Here is a 12,015-nt window from a genome sequence, read left to right as displayed (position 1 = left end):
TGGCATAAAGAGATGGTTAACCATTAAAATCTGGAATTCTCTTTTTTTATCTGGTTGACAATAAATAGCACAATGAAAATATTTTTCAAGAGCCATTTAGCAAATTTTAGGTTATCTGGGTGAAGACCTCAGCATGTAAAATGCCTCTTAAAATGAATACATGTATATATATGGCTTAATCTGTTTGCTGTCCATCGGAAATGTTCCTAGCATTGTTAATTGGCTACACTCCAGTATAAAATAAAAAGTTTAATAAAAAATTAAAAAAAAAAAAAAGACTCTCAAAAACAAGCACCCGACTTTTTTAGTTTTGTCTCATCAAGCAATGATAACATCTCTTACCAGACTACAGTGAAAATCCCTGCCAGGGCCATATGCCTACGCTGAGGTCAGGGTTTCTCATTTTTTAATGTCGGCTCAGTAGTTAGCAATGCTGAGATCCCCAAAGTGAATGAGGACCCCATGAAGAAAATGAATAGCTTTATTCTAGGAAATCAGTGCTCAAAAGCTTAATGTTTACAACTGCCTGGTGTTTAATATTTTTCTACATTCTTGTCAGAGTCTGCTTGAGTGGATTAATTATTTGTGCCCCACCCTGGATTCTCTTCCATTGTTCTCTCTTGTTAAGAACAGCGCCACCTGGGGGTAGACCTCGGTTGTATGGGATCTGAAGGTTATAAAAATCTGGGGCTTTTTAAAAAATTTAAACATTTTGTTTCATATTGGAGTATGAAGAAGTGAAGTGAAGTCGCTCAGTCATGTCCAACTCTTTGCGACCCCATGGACTGTAGCCTACCAGGATCCTCAGTCCATGGGATTTTCCAGGCAAGAATACTGGAGTGGGTTGCCATTCCCTTCTCCAGTATTGGAGTATAGCCGATTAACAATATCTTAATAGTTTCAGGTGAACAGTGAAGGAATTCAGCCATACATATACATGTATCCATCCTCCAAAATTTGGGGGCTTTTTTTTTTTTTACAATAAAAAGAATATAAAATTAGGTACAGAAAAAAAAATAGAGTGGTTATTTAGAATGAAAAATGAGGGGCCCATGCAGTGAAGGGTCCTGAAACTTAAGCTTGGTTAGCTTCATGCTAAGTGGGTCTTTAGAGCCACTATGGATCCTGTTCTATGAGTGAGGTGCCTTCCTATCTGGGGCTTCTCTATCTGAGCCACTATGGATCCTGTTCTATGAGTGAGGTGCCTTCCTATCTGGGGCTTCTCTAACTGAATCTTGAACTTAACTGCCTTCACTTCCTGCCATCCTGACGTGCTGACCTCCCTGGCCTGTCCTGCTGTTTCACCCTCTGCGTTACCATGCTCCTCTCCTTGAAAGCTTTATCATGTCTGTGACTTAAGTATTTTTGCATTAATATTTGTCTAGCTGAGGATTCTTAAAAAAAAAAAACATGAGACCTAGGATTGTGTCTGGGTTGTGTTGTATTTTACACGTGGTTCTAGTTCCAAGGCCTGTTAGCTAAGTGCCTGGTCCCTAACTGGAACCCAAATACTTATTGAATGAATGAATTTGTGAAGAAGGATGCTAGTAAGAATAGATTTGTGGGTCTTGTACCCCAAAGAGGAATTCCACTGGGTAGGGCCAGCTTAAGGGCATTTGAGTCAGCTGTGTTCGAAATGAGGCTTGTCAGCAGCAGAGTCTGCTCTTAGATTTGAAAAATTTGTTTAAGCTTTGCCATTCAAAATTTCACCTTAAATGGACTGACATCAGCCTTGCATTCAGCCTAGAGAAACTTTTGGGAGCCTTGACCTGCAGCCTCAAGAGGCCTCATATGCCCATGTAGATATAAGAAAGACACTTTGAATCAAGCAAGTGGTTTTGGGGACAGTCATTATTTGAGGTCTGTAGCTCTGTTCCCCTCACTAGGTGAAAATTGGCTTCTTCACTCCAGTACCTTAAGGTACAGGCGGTTCTGCTCTAATGTGATGGAATGGGTTGCCATCTCCTTCTCCAAATATGATGTACACATTCCTGTAGAAACTTCCCTTTGGCAAGGATTGAGCTGAAAGGAGAACAGGGAGAGCTATTGTCCCTTTGCAGAAGGGTGTCCTTCGATGGGTGCAGGAGTAGGCCCAGCTGGGAGGGGTTGGCAGGGGGAGGGAAACTGAGACCAGGCCCTCTGCTTTTCAAGGTCACCTGGTCTTCTTAACTATCCCCATACAGGTCAAGTCATCCTCTGCCTCCATGCTTGACTCATGCTGTCCCAAAACAGTCCAGAATGTTCTTCTAGGCTTACTTTCTGATGGTATCTCAAGCCAAGCTCTAGCTTTTCCTTGCCTGAAGGGAGGAAACACATGTCCATGCCCACTCAGGTTAACTTTGATCTTCTTGGTGCTCCAACAGTCATGCAGACCGAGGAAGTGCCTCTCATGATGCTGAACGGTGTCCTGCCTTGTGTTAGGTAACCCGCTCCCGTGTCCCCAGCTACTGTGTGGATGCCTCGAAGCCAGGGAACCGGCTGTACTTCTTTGATGTCCCAACAGTATCACACCATCTTTGACTCATTTGGGGTTGATACCTCATTCTTTCATTCCTCAGCTGGTTCACTAAATAAAACGGCTAGGTCAGTGGCAAGGGAAGCAGACACGAAAGCTGCAGTCTTTCCCTCCAAAATGTCCTAGTCTGGTGGAAGAGCCTTCATGAACTAGCTGCTTAATTGGTTATTTTCTGTCAGTTTGGAGTGACTTCTAAGGAACTGAGCATGGGGGAGATAAGCTATGTATCCGGTGTCTCCTGAGTCCTATCTTTCATTGTGGTTTCATGTTTTCATTTTGAGTGGAGTCTAAACTTTGGGAACATGCACATAGCATCAGTTACATATGTAATATTCTGAATTCAAATATGAGGGAAGAATAGGAGCCCATAAATACAGTTATTCAAAGTTCATGAGGCTCAGACACTACTGTGCTAAATAGATACTTTTATATGTGGAGGTGACTGTTTTGTGATGGAAAGTCACTAACAGACAAGACTTTTATTAAACCTCATGACAACAATGTGTTGTTGATATAACCAAGCGTTTTTGCTTCTTCCTGTTTAGGAAATTATACAGTTTTGGCTCTCAAAGGGTGTTGATGGCTTTAGTTTCGATGCTCTTCAATTTCTTCTAGAAGCAAAGCATCTGAGAGATGAGGTCCAAGTGAATAAGACCCAAATCCCGGTAAAGTTTTAAACATATTAATATATGTATACATGGTTTTAATATATATTGTAAAATAAGTATATATTCATAAATATATATGTACTTATTTATATTTTTTTCTTTTCTGAAAATGTTATTGGAGTATTTTTTTTTTAGCTTGAGACACTACTTACCAGAGGTGAGTTCTGTTCTACCTATAGGAAGCGCTTTGAATCATTTTCTTTAGGAAACACAGGAGTTTCAAATGCATGCGACTAGATATTTCCTTCTACTGGTTCCCTCCAGAGTGATCTTTAAAGATCACTTTCTGAGGGCATGGACAGTGTGGACTCCACCGAGGGCCATAACTTCGTGATTTTTGTCACTCGCTCAAGCTCAAGGGAGGTGGCTTAAATTCCCCAGGTGCTTTTGCAGTCATTAAAGGACACGTAGGCAGAAGGGAAAGGAAATAACACTTGCTGAGCGTCACTTGTATGCTATGTGCTCCTTCCATTTAACTCTCTCAGCATCCTGTGAGGTTTCATGATCCCCATTTAGCAAATCTTAGAGAAATTAATTTATCAGGGTGACACAAGTAATAAATGGAATTACCAACCAAGCCTATCTGCAACAGAATTTGGGCTTTTTGTGCTTTCACACCAGTGGTTCTCAACCTTCCCCCCTCCCATGTCATACATGAGACAGAGGAATAATCACATGCCACTCCTGTTCCTGTAGTTGACCACCATTCTACAGTCAGTCTGTTTTCAGTGGCCAAGTAGATAGCAGTCCTAAAATGCATTTCAAAATAACAGATTAGTATATTTATACAAGAGTATGTCAAAATGAATTAATGTAACACATAGCAATATGGGTCAACCTTAGTGATATAATGTGTAGGAAAAAAATCTAAATTATGGTATAACATGATGCCCTTTTTAGAAAGTAAAATTAAATTCATATGGTTATCAATTTGATAATCTTATCTGAGTAATAAAGGGAAGCTGGCCTTCATGGGCTAATTATGAGACCATGTCATGAACCAAGGTTATGATTAAGCGATTTTTTTTTTTTTTACGTGATTTCCAGTAGAAAGGAAAAATGAAGGGGAAAAAAAGATTGTATGTTAGCCAGCTGTCCCAAAGAGAAGCATTTATACCTGGAGAAGAAATTCCAGAATAACCTTGCTAATTATAATATGTCAGAAGATAGGCATATGCTTCCACTGAAGACAAATGACCTGAACAATGGATTTTGTGTACTACCCAAGAAGAACTTAAAGGACATGTAACTTCCAAAGATATTGGAGATTTCAAAAAACTTCACTTGATCTAGCAAGAGAAAATCACTTATTAAAAAGGGGTCCACTGAATGGATGGCAACTCATGAACTGTCTAGCCTGTCCATGTCCTAACCCAGGACTTATAAACTGAGCTTGTATAAGACATAATCTTTTACTTTGATTCTAGATTATTGTCACCCTTGAAAAGCACAAAATCAGTATCAGGAAAAATTATTGAAACCCCGAGAAAGTATAACTATAAGAAATAAAGGACAAACGTGGTAAAAAACCAAATTTAAATGCATGGTATTAATAATTTTGTGAGCAGATACAGTACAAATGTAATAATGTACTCTAATCATTAAGATAATTTCTTTTGTTTGCCTTTAAAAATGTGGAGCATTTGGGACAATAAAATGTTTAGGAGGATTTTGTTAAATACATTTGTAATCAGTGTTTAGCTGTTTGGTAAAATTTAACTTGTTTACTAGATTTACAGTTAATAAGTTAAGCACAAAATGAAACACTAATAGTATTGAGTGTTCTCTGTGAACAAAATTCCTTGAGAAGTGGAAGCCTTAGGACCATCTTTAAGCATGTGTGTTTTGGTCTGAGTCGTTTGAAGAGACAGTTCACATGAGGCTACGATGGGCATTTGACATGTGACATTATGCTAACCATGCTGTCCTGTTTTCAAAGGACATGGTCACTCACTACTCGCAGCTGCACCATGACTTCACCACCACACAGGTGGGAATGCACGACATTGTCCGCAGCTTCCGGCAGACCATGAATCAGTACAGCAGGGAGCCAGGGAGATACAGGTAACCACAGGCTCAGCGTGTGATCTGCACTTTATCCCTCACAATCACGCATTCTCAAGAGGTTCCAGTTATAATTTAACAAACCGCATAATTACAGTGCATCATAACTCAGTTATGCTAGGGCCTGGTATAGTCTCTCATGTTGCTTAACTTTGCTGATTTAGTTTCCTCTTTTGTAAAATGATGCTAGTCACAATATGTATTCACAGGAATTTTGTGAAAATTAATTAAAAGATAATGTATTATCTAAAGGTTAGTCTTTATTATTTACTATTTGCCCTGTTAGCATGCAAATGTTCCAGCTAAGCTGTTAATAGATTACGATGGTTAGGAACACAACTTTGGAATCAGGTGGGCCTGAGGTGGAGTCCTCAGGCATAATAGCTATGCCACTTTGAGCCGGCGTAAGGTCAGTTAAGTCTGTTTTCTCATCAACTAAAAAGTGGTAACTGACACCATATAAGGTTGTTGTGAGATTACATGAGATGTCTGTGAAACACTTAAAATGGTACCTGGCACATAATAAACACTCAGTGAACTTAACTCCTGTAGTGTTTATATTGATTACCCAATAGAATCATTGGAAAAGGAGTTCAAGAAATTTCTCCTTGAAGCAGGTCCTCTGATAACTGTCCCCGTTTTACAGAGGAGGAGACTGAGACTCTGGGCGTACAGGTAATGGTCACACAGACAGTGATGACAGAGGTGAGACTGGGACTGAAACACCCCAGCCCCAGACACTGTGTGCTCACCCATCCGGTGTGATGTCTCAGCCAGCTAGAGCCAGCACTGATGTGGGCCATTTCAGGCAAATATATGTTCCCTGAAGAGTGTTTGCTTTTCAACAACTGATAGTGCACCCCAATAATAAAGTGAGACTTTCAGTTCAGTTCAGCTCAGTCGCTCAGTCGTGTCCAACTCTTGGCGACCCCGTGAATCGCAGCACGCCAGGCCTCCCTGTCCATCACCAACTCCCGGAGTTTACTCAAACTCATGTCTATCAAGTCGGTGATGCCATCCAGCCACCTCATCCTCTGTCGTCCCCTTCTCCTCCTGCCCCCAATCCCTCCCAGCATCAGGGTCTTTTCCAATGAGTCAACTCTTCGCATGAGGTGGCCAAAGTACTGGAATTTCAGCTTCAGCATCAGTCCTTCCAATGAACACCCAGGACTGATCTCCTATAGGATGGACTGGTTGGATCTCCTTGCAGTCCAAGGGTTAGGGGGGTTCAAATACAAGGGGAAGTTTTTTGGGTGAGCCCCCTTACCTTATATGCAGACATACACTGTACGTTTAAGTGGAGTGATGAGAATTGCTAAAGAAAAGTCTTCCTGGAAGTTACTGAGTTTCACTTAGATTTAGAAAGAAAAGAACAGTATTGATTGAGATCCAAATGTGTTTCTTTTAGACATGACTTAGTATTAGGCTAGTCTTTCGGTTTAATATGTTGAGAAATTGCCAGTCGACTCAGCGTGCCATTTCTTGTTCATCTGGCTTGATTCTGCTTCCTTAGTAAGCCCTAGCTGACATGGTTAAATAGTGTGCATTCATTCCCATCCTGTCCTTGAGGCATAGCAGCTGCAAAGCGCTTTACCAGTCTCCTCACAGACCCTGACGACACGGTACTTCTCATTATTACAGGTTCATGGGGACTGAAGCCCATGGAGAGAGCATCACCAAGACCATGGTGTACTATGGGTTGCCTTTTATCCAAGAAGCAGATTTTCCCTTCAACAATTACCTCAGTAAACTAGACAAGCCTTCTGGCAACAGTGTGTTTGAGGTTATCACATCCTGGATGGAAAACATGCCGGAAGGAAAATGGCCCAATTGGATGGTAAGTCCTCATGCCCAGCTCAGCATAGGGTGCTGGCGTGCTCACTGCATAGTCACCTCTGAAACAAGGGGCACATGTCTGTAAGTGACCTTCCCCTTCCCCTCAGTTTGTGACGGTTTAGTGAGCTGGGCCCATCCCAGCTCCTGACCAGGTTCTTGTCATTCCTCTCTCTTTTCCTTCTGGTTCTCAGATCAGATGATCTCAACTGATCTGTCCCATTTGCTGATTCCTTGGCTAGTTCAAATCTGTCCAGCCCTTCCAGTGAACTATTCATTTATTGTACTTTTCAACTAAAATTTCGATTTGGTTCATTTTCATGATTTCTCCTTATTGATAGTATCTATCTGATAAAGAATTGTTCTCATACTTTTAAGGAATTCTGCAGATATGGTGTACGTTTTTGAACACACATATATGAGTGGAGTTAAAGTCATTATCCACTAAGGCCATACTTCCCTGGTTTTTTGCATGTCTTGTATTCTTTTATTGGTTGTTGAAAGCTGGATGTTTCAGTGTAGAAATTTTGAAAATCACATTCTCCCCTTCCCCAGTGTTTGTTTCTTCATTGACTTTCGTGGATTAATTCTGTAAAAATCTGTGTTATTTGTCGTTGCGGCCACTGAAGTCTCTGCTTGGTCACTAATGATTGTTAAGATTCCTTAGAAGCCTTGAACCAGTAAGTCTCCCAGCATTTACTGAGGGGCTATTAGTGGAGTGGGGGAGGGAGGGATGCTTTCAACACTCCTGCAGGCAGCTTACAACTTTGCCTTGGTCTCTACTTTCCTCTTGCTAGAGTTCAGGGTTGGCCCAGAGGGAGAGATTAGTTTCTCTGGGCACCTGTGCATATGTGCAGGCTTCTAGATTCCAGGAAAATGTCAGAGCCTTTCAAAGCCCATTATGGTCATCTCATTTCCAACCTTTAAGTTTTTCTGGTCAGTCTCTGGCCCAGGTTGGTAACCCCGTCTCTGGCAAGTAATCAGTTGTTTTTGGCAGATGCTTTCCGATAAGATGATTTGCATACTCAGCTCTGAGTCAGAGCAGATAAAGAAAAAAATCCATCCAAAAGTGAGCTGCTGAAAAGGTTAAATGGTGACAGTTCTTTAGAGGCAGAGCTTTTGATGAACTTTAACGCTATTCTGGTCTTCCAGAGCTTCTACTAGGCTGCTGGGTTTTACAGTTAACTGTTGGTTTTCAAGGCTGTCTTGAATCTGAGGGGAGGTTAGGGCCAGTTAAAATGACACAAATCTTACTGTTCTTACTGAGACCCAGCTGTTCTTCTTGAATACTCCTTGGATTGCTAGTAAGCATTTCATTTCCAAGTTCCAAAAAAGTAGATTTTTTTTTTTTGCCAGCATTCTTGCTTTCTTTCCTGTTAGAGATTTTGGTGGTCCTTACTCCACCATTCCAGAAGTGCCCCTTTATACAAAGTTTAAAACGGAGTTCTAGCACTTGGTTTTTTCATATGCTGAAAGTCTCAGGTATCACTGACTTGTGAGAGGCCCTGATCCCTGTACATTGCTGATCTTGATTTCTTTGAGTTCTGAAAAAGGAGAGTGCTCGAGGTCCAGAAGACTTGAGAAATCACAGAGTTCCTTGTCAGATGCTTTTGCGATAATGAAAAGAATGAACAGTGGCAAAGTTTAACCTGATTTTCTGGCCATAAAAATAGAAAAATACTTTACAATGGTCTATAGAAAGGTAATTGTAAAGAGAGTTTTAGTAGATCTAAAGAAAAAAAAAAAGGCAAACGTCCTTTTTTTGCTGAATTATAACAACTAAGTTCCTATTTTTAGACTCAAGTTCAAAGGCTGGTTTTGTGTTATAACTCTGACCTGAATAAATGATGCAGTTTCTCAGCTTGTGTCATCATTTGTGAAACGGAGATAATAGTACCCAACAGGACTCCAGTGAATGGGGTAAATAAAATATAATGTAGGTGTGAAAGTACTTCTAGACAGGAAAGTGCCATGCTTGGCTTATGTACAAGATTTGAGTTGTGGTTTATGGAAAGGTTTGTCAAAACATGTAATTAGAACATTTAACAAAGAAATGGGCCTTCCCTGGTGGCTCAGTTGGTAGAGTCCCCCTGCAAGGCAGGAGACCTGGGTTCAGTCCCTGGGTCCAGAAGATCCCCTTGGAGAAGGAAATGGCAACCCACTTCAGTATTCTTGCCTGGGAAATTCCATGAACAGAGGATCCTGGTGGGCTATAGTCTGTGGGGTCACAAGAGTCAGACGTGACTTAGTGACTAAACCACCAACAAAGAAATATGTTAAATAGAAAACCCTGTAAAAATTTTCTTATAGATTTTTAAAAAATAAAAGTTGATTTAACTTTAAATTTGTTTTGAAAAGTTAAAAAATCTCACACATATACAGGGACACATCAGGCTGCTTCTCACCCCTGTCCCTCCCCCTCTCACCCCCGTTCTTTGCCCTCACCTCCGTCCCACCCCTGTCCCTCCCTGTCTCACCCCCATCCCTCCACCTGTTCCCTCCTCAGGGGGAAACATATTTCCTTTCCTGTCAGTATTCTCTTATCCAAATGTGTGAAAATATTAATAGGTACTCTCATAAATTGTCTTATTTGCAATACCATCGTGAAGTAAAGGGTTACCACCATCTTGTTGATCACAATTTTATAGCCAAGGAGCAGGGTTAGGGCTCAAATTCATGTTTGGTGATACAAGGTACCCATGGTTAACCATGTTTTTCTGCCTGGTGAACTGTTTGTGAAACGTAAATCTTCCAGATAACTCTATATAGAGCACTTAAAGTATCTGCCTTTCAGACTGGTGGACCAGACAATGTCCGGCTGACTTCTCGTCTGGGAGAGAAATATGTCAACATCATGAACATGCTTGTTTTCACACTGCCTGGAACTCCCATAACTTACTATGGGGAAGAAATAGGAATGAGAAACATTTTAACCGCAAATCTCAACGAAACCTATGATGTTGTAAGTTAATATAACTTAACCATGCACCACACCTCATTTTTTTTGCCAGATCAAAGAATTTACTATTTCTATTCTGCTACCAAAATCATGATTACTTAGCTTTTGTTTCTTACTGTTAGGCAGTGAGAATTTTTCAGCTTTCTTGATTGGAGAGCTTGTAAAAATGCTGCTCCTGAGCCACACAGAGAGCCCAGCATCTGCATTTCAAAGATATTTTCTAGCCAATTCTCTGGCGAACTAAGATTTAAGAAGCCTTGTTTTGAGTTTGGAATATTATTCATTGCCCTCTACCTGAAATATAGAGTTAAGAACACCAATTGTAGTGCTTGTCTGTATTGCTAGATATGGCTTGGCCATAGCGCAAAGATTCTTCCTTTTATGTTAACAAATGTTATGTACAACCTTAGGCCTGAGTAGTTTAAATTTTATTTTTGTTTGAGGCTATGGATTTCACAATTATGTTGCTGAGCAGATAAATGATCTTGAACCTGTAACTTGTATGGTTAGCTTTCAGTTGTGAGATCCAATTTCCCTAGTATTTGGTCAAAATGAAACCTTTTCTATTTAAGCCCCTAAATTTGTGTATGTACTCATGCAATAACCAGGCTAAAAAGGATATAATCTAGGTTTACTTACATGGCTGTATACTTGAAGTCACCATTGTTGTATCACAGCAGAATGAGTCTGTAAATGGCACATTTTGAAATCCCACATTATTCATTTTTAGGGAAAACCAGCAAAGGTTCTAAGCATGTATTGATGTTCAGTTAGTAGTTTATTCACACTCAAGATGTCATTTACTGTTTTCCAATTAAAGTGTAAAGCTGGTTTTAAGTACTGAATGTCAAAGCCTTTTCCTTATGAATGCTAATGAATTTGAGTACTAGCTGAGAAATTAGGGAGTTAAATACTTATTACTAATAAATCATGGCTAAATTACATTTCTTTTAATAACCAGGTATCTGTTTTTTTCTTTATGGTCTTGACATAGGGTACTCTCTTCTCAAAGTCACCAATGCAGTGGGACAATAGCTCAAATGCTGGTTTTTCTGAAGGCAGTCATACCTGGTTACCCACCAGTTCAGACTACCATACTGTGAATGTTGATGTAAGTATCCATGAAAATTTTATGCTAACTCCAGAAACAGGAAATGAGTTTCTGTTGCTGACAACACACACTCACCTTGAGTTGTCTAAAACCTTAACTGGTGTTCTTTAAATCAATCACATAGGCTTCTTTTGTAGTTTTCATGTTTAAGGAGTTTGCAAGTCATGTTTTTGTGAAAATATGAAGTGGTGCAAAGCATTATCATATGGTATACAACTCATCACTGGAATGATTCTGAGGTATGAAATATTAAGCACATTTTATGGAGGTCTTTCAGCAAGCCAGCTATCCTTTCTCCTTTCCTCTCTCTCCAAAGGAAGGAAGGAGAGGAGATCAATCAATCTAAAGTAAGATTCTGAGAGCAAGGCTGTTTACCTACAGAAACTAAAGACATGAATTATCCCTAGAAGTAGCTGCTCTGGAAAAGCATACCCTCCAGCTTTTGCCTTTACTGTTTTCTGTTCTCATGGTGATTGAGTCTGCCAAGTTCAGCAAACAAATTTCTTAAACAGGAATGCATTAATTCCAGCAAAGAGCCAAACACATTTCCTCAGATCAGAAAAATGTGAAATAGTTTCAGGTGTTTTCATGGGAAAACACACTCTAAACTACTTAAGTGGAAGAGAAATTATTGGCATCACGTGAGGATACAGGTTTTATAGCACCTACTAAGTATTTTGAAAACTCTCCAGATTATTCTGACATAGAACTTCAAGTAAACCCTCCTGTTCCCACAACTTACGGCTCCAAGCGCTGCAGGGATAAATTTGCAGGTAGGTCTGTGAGACACAAAATCTGTATTTTAACATTTGTGTTTTGGATTAAGTGTACTTAACTGATTTTCACTATGTCCAAATGTCCAGAA

General features: G+C 40.1%; 1 protein-coding gene across 1 annotated transcript in view; it reads left to right on the top strand.

The window, feature by feature from the left end:
• SLC3A1 (solute carrier family 3 member 1) overlaps positions 1-12,015 on the top strand; it is a 32,276-nt gene that overhangs the window by 15,134 nt on the left and 5,127 nt on the right. Inside the window, exons 5-9 of the mRNA XM_043918120.1 lie at positions 3,061-3,180; positions 5,123-5,247; positions 6,889-7,084; positions 9,875-10,042; positions 11,034-11,150. Of these exons, the coding sequence (XP_043774055.1) occupies positions 3,061-3,180; positions 5,123-5,247; positions 6,889-7,084; positions 9,875-10,042; positions 11,034-11,150 (726 nt within the window). The remainder of the gene's footprint in view (positions 1-3,060; positions 3,181-5,122; positions 5,248-6,888; positions 7,085-9,874; positions 10,043-11,033; positions 11,151-12,015) is intronic.

The sequence above is a fragment of the Cervus elaphus genome, chromosome 11 (genome assembly GCF_910594005.1).
Source record: "Cervus elaphus chromosome 11, mCerEla1.1, whole genome shotgun sequence".
In the NCBI taxonomy this organism is placed as follows: domain Eukaryota; kingdom Metazoa; phylum Chordata; class Mammalia; order Artiodactyla; family Cervidae; genus Cervus; species Cervus elaphus.
The sequence above is the reverse complement of the archived record's forward strand: the minus strand, read 5'-3'. Positions and strand labels throughout refer to the sequence as shown.